Here is an 18,073-nt window from a genome sequence, read left to right on the forward strand (position 1 = left end):
ATGTACTACTTACTCCGGACTCCCTGGCTGTTCCTGAGAACATTTCACTTAACGTCAATAACAGTCAACAACGCTGTCGGGTCTAGGTGCTAATTCACATTTTCAAATGGTGCGTACCAAATAATAAAGAAACGAACAATCATTTGCAAAATCAAGATTGTGATTGGCAAAACTGGCGTCCTGCGCTTTAAGAAGTTTTTATTTTATATCTAATGTACAAATTTTTCTCAGTTTCAAAGTTAGGTTAGCAAGTGCAATAATTTGCGTTTTTCACCTTTGATTACTCCGTTAGTCAAACAATTAATATTTTTCAAATTATACCGATGTATTGACGTTACATTAAATTTCGGGATATGCACTACAACCATGTTCTCGACAACGCAGAAAAGTAATAATGATTCTTCTTTTTCAAGGAGGAAAGTCTGAAGCATTGGAGCCCCTACGCACGAGAGTATGATCCCCTCAAAGCTGGCAGCATAGATAGCACCGACACAGTGCCCCACGACAAAGCGATAAGTCGAGCCATTGAAGCGCACTACGAACCACCCAGGAATCTGAAGTCTAAGCCAGAAAGAACCTTGTTTGTGGGTAGACTGGGATCTAAAATCACAAAACACGATTTGAAGGAGGTTTGTTGATGAGTATTTGCCATAGAAAGTACGCGTGTTTCTTATGATGCGATTAAAAGTGATGTTGGAAATTGACTTGACTTATTTACTTTGTAGTGTTTTTCCAGACAAGGAGACGTGCTGTCTGTCAAATTGATCGTAGATGTTGTGACGGGACTTCCTCAGGGCTATGCCTTCGTTGAAATGAAGAATGAAGAGCAGGCGCACAGAGCTGTAAGACGACTTCACGACATTTCACTCAACGGTTGTCGGATATTCGTTGATTTTGAATGCGGACGAAATATGAGCGGATGGAAACCCAGACGATTAGGTAAAACATCAAGTATTGAAGGCTTGGCTAGTAGTTTTGTTGAAAATCTTCAAACAGTCCTCAAGAAACTAGTCATTTAGGATGTGAAAACTCTAGTCTGCTGGTATATTGAGAAAATAAAAAAAGATAATTATTCCCGCACTCGATAAATATATGTAATGTGTAAGAACACATGAAACTATAATTATAAATTCGAAGTGTGTTAGAATCGATCAATTTCACAAGCAAATTCAAATCTTTATTTTATTTTAAAGGTGGCGGTTTCGGAGGCAAGAAAGAATCTGGACAGCTGAGATTTGGGGGAAAGAATAGACCTTTCAAAAAACCTATTCTACCAGGATCGATGAAGTAAATTGTCAAAAATCAAATTTTCTCATTCTATTTCCATGTAAACAATGTAACAATAAGTAAATTCCTGAATAAATATTTTTTACGTATAGATGAGTCTTGAAATTTTTTTTCCGAACTGCGAGATATACTATGGGAAATTGTTTGTAGCGATGATAATTTTTTCACGGATATTTTGACGTATAAAATGAAGTAATTTCTAGCGATCCGGTTCTCAAGCTATTCGGTGATTAGTAGAGCAGAGCTAGAAACTGTAAAACAGCTGTTTAAAAGCGACAGAAACAGCGGCAGATCTCGAAATACGCGTTTTACACGTACATCATAAATAAATGTATTTTTAAAGCTTACATTTCAGGCGAGAAAGCCGAGCTGCTAGCCAACGATAAGTTACGCAACACTACACAAAGCTCACGAAATCTTGGGGTCGATGTTTTACGAAGAATTGGGTGAAAAAAAAATGTCAGCAGCGTACCAAACTATATAAACTAATCAGCTTGCAAAATCCGAGAATAATAATCGAAGTACCCATTTAAAATTATCGCAGAATTAGTTATAGCCAGCATATCGCGAATCGTAATTTGTGTATTCGCCACTTCCGTTTCATCCTCGTTTTTCCTGATTTACTCATCTTATTTTCCGTTAGATTAACACCAAGAAATAAAATATAAAGACAATTTCGGAGTTCATAACTGGCTCTCGTTTTTTTTTATCCCTCCATTGAACCTGTACGAAACGACAGCTACGAATGTTCGGGCTTGAGCATCCGAACTTTTGACGTCGGTGTATGAGACGAGCGGTGTGCAGGGTGACCTCGTTTCGCAAGTCGGACAGCATTCTAAAATAGGGCGATAAAGCTCCCGCGTGATTTTAGAAGTTTACCTAAACTCCTCGATCTACAACAAGCAATATTGACATCCCTCGACGATGAGATTTTTTGGTACAGAAGAGGAGAAGAGGAAAAACAAAAACGGTTTTATCGCAATATTCTTCATTGCTATGCATGAAAAGGAAAGAATCTGTCGATCTATCCGACAAACCTTCGCGATCATCTCGAGAACGGCTGAATGAAAAATCTGAAACTGATAAGACTTGGCAGCCAAATGAAACAGTTTTGAAAACAGAATTAGAACAAGAAGCTCTGAAAAAGAAAAATTCGCATATTTAAAAAAAACAAATCTCTAAACTGAGAGAAACATAATCCTTCATTTGAAAAAAGTAATAAGGAGGAAAAAGTATATGTTTGTCAGTAAAACATTAAAAATCTATTTAGGTATTGCAGGTATAAGCGGAAGCTAACTTTTATGTCCATCATTTGATTGTAAAAGTTTCAAATTATTTCATCGAGCCGTTTCAGAGATCATCGCGGAAGTTTGTCGGGCAGACCAACATTTTTGTGAAAATCAGGTTTTCTAATTCTAGAGATTCGAAAGCGTAAAGATTCGCTGAAATGATAAAAAGTGATTTTCGACGGAAACCAATACTTTTTTTATATCACGAAAGGCGATGAAAAGTAAAAAGAAGTTGGTACAACGACGTCTTCAAAACGCATTTGACGTGTTTCGAGATTTCGGACTAACATAAGTCACACGCGCCAGAGCTTATATGCATAGCTGCGATAAACTAGCTTTTCGGTGAGTATCAGAAAAGTCAAGTAACCGGATACATCAGGTGCGATATCGAAAATTGTCGAAAATTTGCTGTAAGTTTCATTCGATTTCAATCTGTGACGGTTTATTTCGTTTGGAAGATTGTTTTTTCCAAATTCACTGAGACATTTTTTCTTGTTCCGTCATGTTGGCGTCGTTACATAATTAATTTTAGAACATTGTACCGACGTAGATTATAATCAAGAAATGTCAACATTAAGTTGACTGAGAAAAAAAAAACGAAATCTTTAGTGATTTCGTAAAAAATAATCTTGACTTCGAACGAATCAACTAGATTTTCGATAACTTTGAAATCACTCGAAACGAATCATTGAAAAAGCTCCTGTTTATAATGTATTTTTAAAGAGATCTTCGCAGGTAATAAAGCAACGATTTTCGGCGAAAATCGTCAATAACATTAAATCCTACATCCCGGTTTCCAGCCAGCGTCTGCATGGTGAAGCTCATGGTCAATCGTGTAATCACATCTTTAAAATCAATCCATCCAACGACAATGCCGCTCTTAATTCGCGACTAATTCTGACCCCCCGACCGTCGATCCGAATTCCCTAAGATCTAGCGGCGAGCCTCGGGGATAAAAACTTGATCCTGCAAACGCCTAGGAGTGGTGGGGGCGCGTATTTATCCGCGTCAAGACAACATAGTTCTGAGGTGCAGGCGAGCTCTCCTGCTATCGGTGAACGATGGCGTCCGCGCGAGTCGCAAACCGCGAGAGCAACTTTATAGGAGGCGTCGCGACGCCCTCCCCCGCCATATATGGCCGCGACGGGCGCCGCGCTTCGCGCTCTCCCGAGTCGGCGGAGGCCTCGCGCATAATATTATATCTCAAACTCCGGGTGTCATCGGTTCCCCAGTTTGGGGAAACTCGGGGCGAGCTTTCCCGGCCGCGAAATCCGGCCCGAAAATATCCCGAGGAAAAAAGGGCGCCGATCAGGCAAAGAAAGCATGCATCTCTGCATCTGCACGCAGCGCATCGCGCGCGGCCTGCAGACATGCGTGCAGGGTATATTTGCACGGCATGACTAAAGATGGATCGTCCCGATATTCAGGGTCAACGTTGGGTCAGATCAGGCTGGTCGTTACGTCGTCCGTGACCAATTAACTCCGGTACAGCTTCAGCTATACGGTACTTTTCTCGCTCCTCTTCCGCCGCACTGTCTCTTTTTACCTCCGGTTCGCGGTAACGAGACGAGCTTTAGGCGCTGGGTTGAAGAGGGAGCTTTTGGGGGGTGGAGGGATCCTGACGAAAATAGTCGCGGCAGCCGCGCGATGCACGGCTAAAACCCCATCATCGGGTAAGCCGAGTAAACGCGACTGTGCTTAGCATCTACTCGGTTCGATCTTGCTGTGTGCAAAGAATTGCGGTTCTCTACTGCAGTGTACCTCGCGCCTCAATCCTGAGGTAAGTCTACCCCGGATAGATAGACGGAGTAAGGGCACGACGGTACGAGGCTTTTCCCCGCCCTCCGCGTCCCGCTGATCGCGCGAAGATCGGCGTCGGCTCGCCTCCAGGTTTCGCGGTTCTCTTCAATCGAGTCGCGTTATTAATAACTTTGAAAGAAGAGTCGGGTCGGGTCGAGCCTCGGTTTGGTCGGTTCGGCTCCGTCGGCTTGGCCCCGGACGATTACTTGCTCCCTCAGAGCCGCTCTAGCTGTCGCGGACTCCACATTCCACCAGAAAAGCTCTTCCGTGTGTTGTGACCAGTCAGTCACTCGGCTAGGGCCCAACAAGACCCTACGACTCGTTAACTCTAACTCTCCCCCAAGTGTAAGTTTCAAAAAATCGACACATCGAACTCGACGTGAGACAACCACGATCGAACCACAATAGTAATCAATTCCGAAGCCGGCACGAGACGCGAATTTCAAATCCCGCATCGATTCGACTTCCGAACTTGTATCTATAAAAACGAAAAAATATCATTCACCGTGTCCCCTGTACCTACTCGTACTATACGTTTCACTCGGCAGTGCATCCGGTTCCCGACGACGCGTTACTATTTCCACTTATTTACTCGTGAAAAATGTGAAAGACAGTTTCATACGATGTTATAATTCAATTATATGGGTAATGGGGTTACCGGGTGATGGTGGGAAATGGGGCAAGGGAAGTTAAAGAGAAAAAATACTTGATCAAGTGCAACCCGATCGCGACTGGAGAACGGAAAATGAAAGTCGTGCAGAACGATCGAGGAACCAATGGCCAGAGCGATCCGAGAGACACCGAGCAGTGTGGCCATTGAAGGCAAAGTGAATTTTCCGATCAACCACATCCCTCGACACGTTCCGACGTGCATACAGGAATGAAAATCAGCAAATCATAACCAAGTCGAAGTGGCTTCCGCTTTTAAACGCTTTGCGTTTGCAGAAAATTCTCTTTGCCCTCGATGGTCAAGTCGCTGTCTAAATAGCTGCAGGCCTTGCAGTTTATGAAATGGTTGTGCATATCTGTGCACTCGCAAAAGGTGCCGTTTCAACAATGTTCAAACGAATCAGTGATCGTCAACGTTTCGTGCTTGCAATATCATCGCGACGTAAACCGGGAGAACTACCGCAAGGTTGTGTAAGACCTACCGAAAATCTCCGAGTGGACGGTCCCCATCTGGATGCCCGTAAAGTCGGACAATTTTTAAAAAAGAAAAGCATAAATGGTCAAGTAAAAGCTCCATGTCCAAGCCGCGTAGGAAGAAGCTTCCGCTGAGCTGTGCAAGCTAATGGTGGCGCATTGGAAGCTCCTTCTGCTGCTGAGATCTATAATTAGTTTGGCGGGTCCATCGTGAAGGGTGGGAAAAGGGGTGAGGGGGAGGGGGGGGGGGGGGGTGGAGGGAGTCGGGGAGGGGGGAAAATCGTCGGTCTGCCCGGCTCCATATAGAGCTTGCGCCGAAGAGCGGTGTCGAAGCGCTATCGGATTACCGCACCAGCCAAATCTATCCGTCGAGCTTAACCAGCCCCCGGATTGCCCGCTGGTGGAACGCAGGAAACCCCGCGTTGTAGTAAAAATTTTTTACACGGTGCGAATTACCCAAAATTCCGTGTCTCATTTTATCCTGCGCGTAACGCACGCGGAATAATAGGACCGGATACAAGCGAAAGCTCGGTGTCGGATAATTATTCTAGGACCTGGGGATATTCATAGTTTTTATACTATCTATCTCTGTTTGTTTCAGACCCATAACAAGCAGCCAACATGTCCGACGACGAGGACCAATACTCGTAAGTACTTTCACCCCTGGACCGTTAAGAGATTTTTTCCCTGACGCGATCTAAGCCGTTGAGAAATACCGTGAATGCTTGAAAAGTACATGATGAACATCGTTAAATTAGAAAACATGTAGCAAGCTCGACCGCGAGCTTTTCGTCCACCGTAGGGGTCATTAATTTTCATAATCGATTATGTACACTCGTAGTTTCACAATCAGCGGAGATATGTTCTATGGTGAAACGAAGAACGGCGTGGGTAAATTTTTTGTAAAACATTATCGTTGTCTTAACCTTCATATTTGTCTGCATTCTGTTTCATCCAAGTACGTAACCGAGTTTTTCCTACGACCAAGTTATTTTGTGCCCCTAAAATAAAATTCACAACCACGTATTTTAAATATATGTACGTTTTGCCCCGCGAGTCAACCCTTCAAAGTCCCTCTGTAATATATGTTATATATATATACACCCTGTCACTGTCAATGTTGCGAGAGAGAAAAAAAACCTTGTGTTCGTTTGTTGATTTACAGCACCGAGGAGGAGGAAGAAGTCGAGGAAGTGTAAGTGTCACCCCTTTGAGTATCTAATAAAATCGTTATGTAACGCAATGAAGAATATTATACACACATGTCTGTAATACTCTTTATACGTACATGTTCACCTAACATTTTTTCACCGTAACTCCGAAACTATCTGTATCGTGTATACTCATACATGTGTTTTTTTTCTCTCCTTTTGCAGGAAGTAAGTGCAGCCAGATATCGTCACCGTTCAACGACTGTCTGATAATTCCTTGAGAACGAAAAAAAAAAGAAAGAAAGGAAAAAAGAACAGTATTTTAGTAAAAATTCAGGAGTATAACTGATCGATTTCACACGATATATAATACATACTTACACCTGTATAATAGAGTATTTAGAAAACTAGGTATCTAGTCGTTTATACGAATACAGAGTAGGTAGTGCACAGTAGATTCATATAATAACTAAAAAGTATACGTAGCTAATCAGCCTGCATGGGATGTACCTACACATATCATTGCGTAGTTTAGGTTTTCACTACTTGCTTGAAAAAAAAAAAAAAAAAAGAAAACACTTTCTTTGCTAGTAATTAGGGATACGTAACATACAAATCATACATACGAACACATATTTGATTGGAGAAAAACGAGGGTGGACGTACAATTGGGTACAATCGCGGGGATTCAAAAAATTATAGGCATGCGACGAATAATATTCTCGGTGCGCGTTGCAGTTTTAGCAGGTAGAGGAAAAAGCAAAAATTCTGCAAGGAAAAAAAAAACAGTAAGGTATTTCGGAAGAGTCGAAGAGTAAAATAAAACGAAACAATCTTTCGATCGGCCGCGCAAATGCTTAAAAATACGATGGACCGACGTCGGCGTCGCCGTAAGCCGTCGCCCTCGTCATTCGGGATAAAAATAGGCGGCTCCGCTACCATTTGCTATTATAAATAAATTCGAGATACGTATGTATATATATATATATATATACATAGACATGTACATACATGTGAGCGAGACTCTGCGTTTATTACATAGAAACGGTTGGATATGTAACGCGTTACATACAGTTATGCAGGCTACAAAATCTTACTCGTGTGAAATTAAGATCGCGATTTTTAAAAATATCTATGATCGAGGCGTGCATCTGGTAATATTTCGCGGCTTGTTACACCTGCTAAGTAACCAGGCATGCCGGGAATAATCCCGAGCTGAATAGCAACTCTAGGGTCGCAGATGTGACGTAGGTAATTATAGTATGTAAGCCGTCCTCGTATTTAGGCATGAGGTGTCGTTGGGGCACCGCAGTGCGAATATACACCCTATGGTTTCCCGGCGAGGAGTTGACTTTGTGAAATTCGAATTACGACAATGACCTGAAAAGCGGAAATTTTTCAAAATACGCCAAAAATCAGTTAATCGCGGAGACCTTACTGACTTTCTTTTACTACGACTAGTTTCATATCAAATTGATTATCAACGACCTTATATATGAATACAGAAATTTGCGTATTACTTTCTTTTTTTTTCTTTAGTATATTCACTAAATTATCATAATTAGCTGCGTAATTAGTTGATAGTCGATTCTTATTCCAATGAAACTCTATACGATGTAGACAATCTAATTGAGCAGTCGTGTATTCACTTGAATTACACATTTTTGCACTAATTGTTATCTGAAACAAGATTTCAAAGACTCGTAAATTACATTCATATGACTACAGATTTTCTTCGACAAAAATGACTTTACTTAGACGAGGAAATGATTGTTATTAATGCTACAGAGCTTTTACCGCACATTTGTCAGAGTCAACAAATTTCCCGAGGGAATCAGGCAATGTTTCGCAACCCCCGCGGCGAGATTCCTCATTACACCCCTTAGGAAATATTCGAAGAATCGAAGCCTCTGACATTCTGTATATACTAACAAATCATACAGTCAACCTAGGATAGTGTAAAACGAAAGCAAAGAAAAAATCAAACAAAAATCCCAAAAAAAAAAAATAGGAAAACAGAAAAACATAAAAAAAAACAAATCACTGACTCTGGTATGTATCTCTGTCTCTGTTTCCCCGCACACTCAACAAACCTTCCAACACACGAAACCAACGCACCGCCGTACGAACGTGTACCTACCCTGATCACGTCTGTCTGTCTGTCGGTCGGTCGGTCGGTCGGTCGGTTCGCGCCGCGATCCCTTGATTCGAACGAAACAGGCACCCGGAGAAGAAGATCGAGTAAGTTCTATCACTCACTCATTCATTCACTCATTCACTCACTCACTCACAAACTCTCTTTTGACTTTTCTCAAACTTACCGTCTCTTTCCTCTTTTCTAGAATATCTTTCTTTCTCTCTATCTCTCTATCCCTCTCTTTCTACGTCCGTGTATTTCGTATATGTATAACATACTGAGAGATATTCAAATATTTTCGATTCGAAGCGGAAGAAATTGTGGCACAAAAAACTGAACGGTGTAATTAAAGTTATCAATACAACATGTTCTGGTTACTGAAAATTTATATTCTTAATTTGTTACTATAATACAATTTTATAGCTCAGCTAAAACTTGACGTTAATTTATTGTTGAACCTTGATGAAATTATCGCGATAGTTACAATAATTGAAAAAGAAATACCACACTTAACGACAATCATAGAGAACAGCAACATACCTGCACTAGATTTTCTCGTTACGGCAGGAAAACTGACTCTCGTTTTTTATCGTAAAAGTATAATTTCTATTGCTTATGAAAAAAATAAAATTAGTTTAGGTCTCTACGGTAACCACAACTGGAAATATCTCTCAGTGCATTTGCGGAATGCAAATCTTTTTGACGCAGGTACATGCCACGGTTCCGTTTCTCTGACCTGTACGTGACGTTTCGATTTGCAATTACGCGTCCATATACTTACTACACGATTTTGTCCGTCCGCAGTAACCGCACACTCTGTTTTTTCATTCTCGTATCTATAACTTACATCTGTCCACCTGTCTCTCTTCACACACGTTACAAATTTTTACATGCCGTTTTATACTTGAGCCAATTTGCACTTTACTTCGTTATTTTTTTTCCTAATATGCATATTATTCATTCAGTTTTTGTTTTTGTCTATCATTCTCTCTTCGTCTGTTTTTCTTTTTCTTCCCCTTGTCTTCGATTCACTCTCATTATTTTCGTTTATAATATCAATAATGTTATTGTACATGTAACCGCACCGCAATTGTTACCTGTTACTTTTTTTCGACATTCATTCCACTGTATTTTTGTACCTTTTTTTCTTCGTTCACTTCTTTGGCGTATTTTTTTTATTATTTTTCGTCCGTCCGTAAGTCCGTCCGTCCGTCGTGTACGTCCGTTTGCGCATACGCTGTAGAGCTCCGCAGGAATGTTTGGGAAAATGAAAGATTGTTGTGTTTCTCTTGTTCACTTATTCTTTCACCATTTTTCATTTGGTTTATTTTTTTTATTTTTTTTTTTTTGTTTTTTATTTTTTTCTTCACAATCACACTCTTTTATCCATCCGTTTTAAGCTGTTGCCATTTCTTTCTGATCATTATATATTATACTTTACAGTGTCGTTGTTCAATGCTTTCACGTATTGCATAATAAATTTTTAATATGCACTTCAAATCTTGCCGTACGTTTTATACGTAATGCATTAAAATATATGAATATATGTGCAGCTTTGAAGTCGATGTTTTTAAAGCAGATCGCTGTTGTTCTTGTTTTTTTTTTTTTTTTTTTGCTTCTATTTCTGTTTTCCTTTTTTCGACTTTGACTCTTTGCCTTTGTATTCATTTTAAAACCAGCACTGTAAAATTCATTGTTACACACGTATACTTATATTTTTTTATTATCTGTACCTTTACGTTGTATCTTGTTTTTGCAACGCGAGCTTTCCGTGCCTTTTTTGTTACGTGGATACTCTCAAATTAACGTAGATGTGACGTTTATACGTTATTGATATAGTATATAAAATAATTATTATTGATACGATGGTAATGATGATCATGATGATGGTGATGGTGATGAAGATGTGAATGAAGAGTAAATGGAGAACATGACGATGATGCAAGAATAGCGATGTGAATGAATTGATGCTAGTAGATGACAAGACATGAACTAACAAACATTCGAAAAACCCCAGAGAATATTATAGAATAATTGGTAGTTTTACTAGCAGCAGCTGTAGTTTTTCTTTTTTCCCCGCCACCATTTGATTTTTACCCAATGAATTAATCGTATGAATAACACAAAAGTAGTTATTATAATACGTAGGAAGAAATAGTGAATCACGGTAAAAACTGGAATGTTCATGCCAATGATACAATAACAATAGTAATGAATTATGATAATACATAGCTGCACAAATTAACAAGAGTAACGATTGTTGAAGGGAATGAGTAAAGCGGCAATATCATACAAAATGAAAATAACACAACAACTGCAACAACAAAAAGAATTCCCCTGCAACACACACGCACACGCACATATCCGAAATAACAAAAGTAATAACCAAAGACAGAATTTCCATCGATCTTTAACGATCGCCACATTATATCAGACACTCCACAATTCCTCCTGGCAATCAATTTAAACTAGGTAGGTAAATGGATAGGGTATATATTAATAACTTCGAAGATTTGCGCAAAACCAATATAACATACCTTTGATAATATATTGAGCTACACGGGTCGTAAAGGAGCGAGATAGATACGTACGTATACGTGTATTACGTATATGTACTGCAGTAGCTGCTAGTGTATAATATCAAGTGTCAGCATTGACAGGTAGGAGAATAAAATTCGTCTAGGTATAATTCTAATTAGCGATTATCGTTTATTAGCCAAATTTAGGTGATAATTGTCCGTTCGTAGCCTTAGATATTACGATTATGTTGATGATTATTGTGATGATGATGATGATGATTATGATGATGGTGATGATGATGATGATGATGATGATGATGGTGATGATGATTATGGTGATGATACATAATTATAATGAAATGAGGCGATGAACAAATAATAATAATCATAATTATAATAAAAATAATAATAATAATAATAATAATGATGATAATGCGCACAATGAAATATGGCATAATAATAGTTATAATAATAATGATAATCATCATTATAATAATAATGAAAGTAAAAATAATAATGACGATCACTTTGAAATCGTTAAATTCGGGATGAAAAATAAACTGTCAATTAACTGAAGTTTTGCTTTCTGTTTTATAGGGGTAGGGCGTCACAAAAGTAAGTTGACCTCGAGGTGTTCAAGCTCGTATGACGTGGTGTTACACGTGAATAATACTCGTTGTTCCTCACCCATATGTATAATAATTATCTGATTTATACCTGTGCACGTATATACGTATATTATTTTCTTCGATTAAGAACCAATGCTCCTCCTCAATTAATTCTTTAATCATTAACGAACGACGATTAGTTGTTTTTTTGTTGTTTTTTTTTTTCAGTCATCTCTTGCTCTTCACATTCACATTTACGATTCGCAGATGATGTATATATATATAGATTTATGTTTTTTGTGACCTATATCTCTGACAAGTTTTTTTACGTTTCTGTTACCCCGTGATTTGATTTTTCTACCTCTGCAGTCTACGGTTTGTCGTCACTCTCTATTAATTTTCACCCCTTCTCGTTAGTCGGATAATTTCGATAACGGCTGATCGAGACGCGTGGATTTTTCGTGAATCAGATTCGTGGTAACGGTTCTTCGTGTGACTGTGTTCACACAGTTTGAACAACGTTAAACGGGATAAATATTATGATAATAACGGTGACAATAATGGGGGATGGATGATAGTAACAACAGCGATCACAGACTGAAGTTACGTTGTAAAACCGAAAATAATTATGTGAATGATAACCGTTAAAATAATACACGTATTTCTTATACGAAGATAATTATAGCACCAATATTACGACAAAGGTGCGGAGGGTACGTCGGTGAAATTTATATAATTACGGCAGAGACGAAGTTGGAACGGAATGAAATTCTTGCTCCAATTATCCGTCCCCCTGTCTCATCGTGACTATCGATAAATTCTTCGCTTTCCCATCCCTCCCTCGCCCGATGCAAATATCCTGATCCCGAAACTCCCGACCAACTGATATATCATGGACCTGGATTAGCACGGCAAAGGCATTCTGTGAACGTGCATACCTATAAAGCCTGACTATAACACTAATCCCCCCAAACGTTGTCGTAAGCCGGCAATGTATATGTATAACAAGACGTGCGAAAAGTGCTCGTAATTTTATTGCATGCCGCCTGCCTGCCAGCCTATTCGTTTATTTGTCCGTGTGCGTCCGGCCGTCTGTTTGCCGCGTGTATATTTATATATATGTATGTGTATATATATACACGCGAGCGTGTGTGTGTGTGTGTATATATGTATGTACACAATACGTGTGCGTGACGTGTGCAAATTGTGTAAAATGTATATACGTGGGGGTGTGAATGCACGTAGAGTCGGAAAAAAAAGAACGTTGGAAAAAGAAGAGAAGAAAAAACGATTTTTAACTAAAAAAAGGGGAATTGGAAGAAAAAGGGTTGAGTTGAAAACGGAATGATTATTAAATGATGAGAGGGGAGGGGTGGTTTGATTGGAAAATAAAGGGTGGAGAAGCTCGAAGGACGACACTAAAACGAGTTTTGTTTTTGCTCCGGTGATCTTCAGGGAATCCGGCGAGAACCCCGAGTTCATGAAGGTGAGTGAAAAGAGCATTCGAATATTATAACGTTTATCGGTCTTCAAACCTCCCCGACGTGCACTAATCACGTTGTAATTATTAATTTGCGAGTGCAGAGGCAAGAACAGAAGAGAAGCGACCTCGACGAACAACTTAAGGAGTACATCGCTGAGTGGAGAAAACAGAGGTCGAAGGAGGAAGATGAGCTCAAACGACTCAAGGTGCGTGGGTTATAACCGTCGTCGTTGCAACTAGTGCCGATTACCCGGAGCTAAAGAATTTGCATATTTTAACAGGAGAAGCAAGCCAAGCGCAAAATCACTCGCGCTGATGAGGAGAAGAGATTGGCCCAGAAGAAGAAGGAGGAGGAAGAACGTCGCCAGCGCGAAATTGGTGAGCTCAGCTACCTTGTACTGCACTTGAATGCAATTATCGAAAGGATCCCGCTCCCAGTGGCTTCAGTCACTTTCGCGATATTCGCGCGTTTCCACGTCCCTGTAAATGATGGTATTTAATGTCTTTTCAGAGGAGAAGAAACAGCGGGATATCGAGGAGAAGAGAAGGTGCGTTTACAAAGTTTTATACGAACCGGAACAGATCTTTTGTCCGTTGAGATGATTATCCAGTTTCTTGTACGACCATGTTTTAAGATTATATTCGTTCCCGCAGGCGCCTTGAGGAGTCTGAGAAGAAGCGTCAAGCGATGATGCAGGCGATGAAGGACCAGACCAAGAAGGGACCCAACTTCACCATCACCAAGAAGGACCTCGGCGTGAGTATAGATGGAGGATAATTTTTTACGATGCCGTCGAGCTGGAGAGTTGAATTCCGACCGTTTTTCCTCAGGGTAACCTTTCCTCCGCGCAAATTGAGCGCAACAAGACCACCGCCCAGCTCGAGGAGGAGAAGAAGATCTCCCTCAGCTTCCGTATCAAGCCCCTCGAAATCGAAGGCCTGAACATCGACAAACTCCGGTACAAGGCCACCGAACTATGGGACACCATCGTCAAGCTTGAAACGGAAAAATACGACCTCGAGGAGCGCCAGAAACGTCAGGACTACGACGTGAGTCTAATTAGATTACAGCCTCTCTGCCAATTACCTCGACTACTTGCCGGTGGTGGAGGGTTACGCTAATTTTACTGCTTTCTTCACAGCTGAAAGAACTGAAGGAAAGACAGAAGCAGCAGCTGAGGCACAAGGCGCTGAAGAAGGGTCTCGACCCCGAAGCTCTGACTGGCAAATACCCGGTTAGTCAAATATTCTGTACAAAAAACCGGAGCCGTTTAAAGAGCAACGATCACACGTGAGAAAATTCTAAATACATGCGAAATCTTTATTCTCAACAGCCCAAGATCCAGGTCGCCTCTAAGTACGAACGTCGTGTTGACACCAGGTCCTACGACGACAAGAAGAAGCTGTTCGAGGGTGTAAGTATCAGTCGCACGGATCCCCAGTGAAAGATTTTCGCTGAAAAGTTGAATTCCGCGCACTGGGACTTGCGGAATGAATCGCGAGGTTACCGAGTTCTTCAGTCAGCTTTTCGGAGTGAAATTTTTCATCGGGGATCCAGCCACTCTACGATCTACCGTACGATGACGATATAGCCGACGAATCTGATCGCCAAGACGCGTCCCTGCCTACTTATTTAAAATCGCGATTCGCAAGTCTCGATATAGTCCAGGATGTATAAATTCGCGAATGTAAGATAGACTACAGATAGAGAATTGTGTGATTGCCGATGATTAATCGTGGCGTTTAAATTGAACCGCAGGGCTACGACACCCTTCTCGCGGAGTACAACGAGAAAGTTTGGAAACAGAGATCAGAACAGTTCATGAAACGCAGCAAAAGTGAGTCCCGTGCACGATTGAAAACAGGTTTTTCTCACCCTCCACCCCCTGACCTCTCTGGTCCTCAGCACCCGCACTGCCATACACGGTTTGAATTTGGATGTGAATTTTATTTGCCTTTGTCTTTGGATTACATCACTTTAAGCACATGGTCTCACGTAAACACCACGTTCACTACACACCAAATACGTTTCATTTTGCCAGTTGTACAGTTATACAGTTATACAGTTGTACTCGTTTATTTCACTCGTTGTATACCGTCACCACAAACAAAATTCACTGCGATCGATCGTGATTGAGAATCTTTTTCGTCCATGCACGTGAACGTTTTCCGATACGGCATTGACCCGCATAGCCACATAGCGCAGAGCTCATCGTCGACGGCTACTCAGGACCGATCGAGAGTACGTAAGTGATCGCCCCTAGCATGCCACCTTTCGTTGATGTTCCAGGGTCTCACCGATCTGATCAAGGAGAACCATGAGAAGAACTGGGCCGAACAAAAACAACAGTTCCAGGGACGCCAGAAGGGTAGGTATGCCTCTGCGAGGATTAGAAGGGCTTCATCCCCCGTCCTCGGTGACTTTCGCCACCGCAGAGTTTCTCTCTTTTGATAAATTTTTCTTGCAACGTTAACGCGAGATGATCGTTGGCAAAGACGGAGAAAATTAAGCGGGGTAGACCGATACCATTCGTGGCCATCTTTACGAACCTCTGTGTTTATTAATTTTACCTATAGCGTCTGCAATAATTCGATTCGTGACTGAAAAATTCGACTTTGAGTAAGTTTTGGACAAAAATTTTTTATACCCGTTACTCAACATTGTTTGAAAATGGTTGTCTACGTTGGTCAAAGCACACAAATGAATAGACCACACACAACTGATACTAAACTGACCAAAGCCGGTACGTTAAACCTACATCGATACAAAATGATTTCTCGTCCTGCTGACGGTCCGCTCGTGAATAGTCAGCGATAAATTGCGACAATGTCTAACCTGGATTTTCAAAAAACAGCGAAGCTGCCCAAATGGTTCGGCGAACGGCCAGGCAAGAAGGCCGGTGACCCAGAGTCTCCCGAGGGTGAGGAAGACGTGAAGGCCGCCGCCGACGAAGACATCGAGGAACCTCAGTTCGAGCAGGAGGAGGTTGAAGAAGAGGAGGTCGAGGAAGAGGAGGAGGAGGAAGAAGAGGAGGAAGAGGAGGAGGAGGAAGAAGAGGAGGAGGAGGAGGAGGAAGAGGAGGAATAAGCACAAGACCCGAATCGCAGTACGAACAGAGGACAAGAAATAAATAAAATCTTTGAGAGAAAAAAAAAAAAATAAATAAGATCACAGCGACAAGAATTGCTACAACAACGAAAGCAAACGTGACGAAAAAACAATGAATAATTCGCTCTCTCGCCATCATCTCTCTCGCTCTCTGCAACTAACCCATAAAGGCCCGCCCGCCTCTAGTCATGATTTTCATCACTCATCCTTCATCTGTCCGATAAATGGCAAATATTACAATCCAGCCTCCACCTCAAAATCGCCTCCGAAGAAGCGTCGTGTCCCTCGACAAACTTACGGCAGCCGGATTATGCAGGCTGGGTGCACCTCCGCACCGTGTGTATAATGCCATACCGTTGAGGGGCATGTCTCGAATATCACCGTATAATAATAATACATAATATACTTCATTTATGTCTTAACGTAACGAGGACGCTACTACTACTACTACTACTACTATTATTATTATTATTATTATTATTATTATTGATATATATTATACAAGAAAAGAAAAATGGAGAAGGTATAAAGAAGAAAAAAAACGAAAGCAATATAAATAATTATTTAAATAAAAACGGTTTATCATATAAACTGCACAGTAATAAACTCTTGATCGCTCTATCCCTTTATACTATACACTCACACTTGCACTCCCCAATTATCTTTATCCGCATTTCCATCTCTACACATAGACAAATTATCATTTTATGCACAGATTTCATTTGCAGTACTAAATGTTGTTCATCAAGAGCAAGCGATTAGAAAAAATAATTTGCATTATTAGCGTGGTGGATCCAACAATTACAACCAATTAATTGCACATTCTTTCGATCAGAGATACTTCTTCTAACTTTTTCTGATCATTTCGGTAAATTTAATGGTAATGCAATTTTTTGGGATATATTGCGTAAGGTAAGCTGCCAATAGATTTGAATGGAGTGAGCTCTGAAACTCCGGATCAAAACAGGAACGGAAGACCCGTATTTTCATAATTTACGATTCGGCTAATGGTGGCGGTAAATCAATCCGCAAAAATTACAGACGCGCGTCATCGAGGGAAGAGAGTCATTTCAGCGGCTCGTTAATCTCAAACAGACTAAATAAACTAGCCACCACAATTAATGATTCTATAGTCGTTAAAAGCTCCGATCAAAGCAACTCGCTAGTGCATGTATTACCTCTAGAATCGGGTATACAAATCAGCATTCATTAGTTACAACTATTCTCCACAAAGGATCTCCTCTCTCAACGCAAGGTGTAGCCGATCGTATACTTGTTATTCCGGAAGAAACGGGCATAAAATTCAAGTTCGAAGCACGTCCCGGTTTCGAATCCATGCAGTGCGTCAGATCCTCGTTTGACTGTATAAGTTCTCGTCTCGCGGAGATTGCCTTAAGTGTTTATTTATCATTTCACGAGTGTACCAATGCGGTTTTTCGCTTCTCCCCTCCCCCCACTCCCTCTCTCTTTCTCTCTCTCTCTCTCCTTATCTCGTCGTCCCCAGTAAACTATTTATAATAGCTACTAGGTCGGCCGGTACACGTTAG

The 18,073-nt window shown here is 40.9% G+C and overlaps 2 protein-coding genes across 5 annotated transcripts; both read left to right on the forward strand.

The window, feature by feature from the left end:
• Positions 1-74: 74 nt before the first annotated feature.
• LOC124412412 (U11/U12 small nuclear ribonucleoprotein 35 kDa protein-like) lies at positions 75-1,373 on the forward strand. The gene is made up of 4 exons (XM_046892268.1): positions 75-109; positions 414-629; positions 726-939; positions 1,194-1,373. The coding sequence occupies exons 1-4, from the start codon at positions 107-109 to the stop codon at positions 1,289-1,291; spliced, it is 531 nt and encodes a 176-aa protein (XP_046748224.1). The 5' UTR covers positions 75-106; the 3' UTR covers positions 1,292-1,373.
• Positions 1,374-4,539: 3,166 nt separating this feature from the next.
• LOC124412411 (troponin T, skeletal muscle) lies at positions 4,540-17,593 on the forward strand. 4 transcript variants are annotated; one of them, XM_046892265.1, is made up of 14 exons: positions 4,540-4,721; positions 6,121-6,166; positions 8,891-8,911; positions 11,924-11,941; positions 13,390-13,420; positions 13,519-13,623; positions 13,699-13,795; positions 13,929-13,965; positions 14,072-14,174; positions 14,249-14,467; positions 14,560-14,652; positions 14,752-14,832; positions 15,177-15,255; positions 16,273-16,649. In XM_046892265.1, exons 2-14 carry the CDS (start codon positions 6,141-6,143, stop codon positions 16,503-16,505), a joined length of 1,143 nt encoding a protein of 380 aa, XP_046748221.1. In that variant the 5' UTR covers positions 4,540-4,721; positions 6,121-6,140; the 3' UTR covers positions 16,506-16,649. The 4 variants fall into 4 exon arrangements, with proteins under 4 accessions (XP_046748221.1, XP_046748223.1, XP_046748220.1 ...); XM_046892267.1 differs by lacking the exons at positions 15,177-15,255; positions 16,273-16,649 and adding exons at positions 15,708-15,903; positions 17,583-17,593 and having other exon boundaries at positions 4,553-4,721; XM_046892264.1 differs by lacking the exon at positions 15,177-15,255 and adding an exon at positions 15,708-15,786 and having other exon boundaries at positions 4,560-4,721.
• Positions 17,594-18,073: the final 480 nt, after the last annotated feature.

Source organism: Diprion similis, chromosome 11 (genome assembly GCF_021155765.1).
Source record: "Diprion similis isolate iyDipSimi1 chromosome 11, iyDipSimi1.1, whole genome shotgun sequence".
Lineage (NCBI taxonomy): Eukaryota > Metazoa > Arthropoda > Insecta > Hymenoptera > Diprionidae > Diprion > Diprion similis.

Coding starts and splice junctions, on each gene's coding strand:
- LOC124412412 (XM_046892268.1), top strand. Junction 630..725: donor CAAAACACGATTTGAAGGAG/GTTTGTTGATGA, acceptor TTTACTTTGTAG/TGTTTTTCCAGACAAGGAGA. Junction 940..1,193: donor ATGGAAACCCAGACGATTAG/GTAAAACATCAA, acceptor TTTATTTTAAAG/GTGGCGGTTTCGGAGGCAAG.
- LOC124412411 (XM_046892265.1), top strand. CDS start 6,141: ATGTCCGACGACGAGGACCAATACTC. Junction 6,167..8,890: donor GACGACGAGGACCAATACTC/GTAAGTACTTTC, acceptor CGAACGAAACAG/GCACCCGGAGAAGAAGATCG. Junction 14,833..15,176: donor AGAAGAAGCTGTTCGAGGGT/GTAAGTATCAGT, acceptor ATTGAACCGCAG/GGCTACGACACCCTTCTCGC.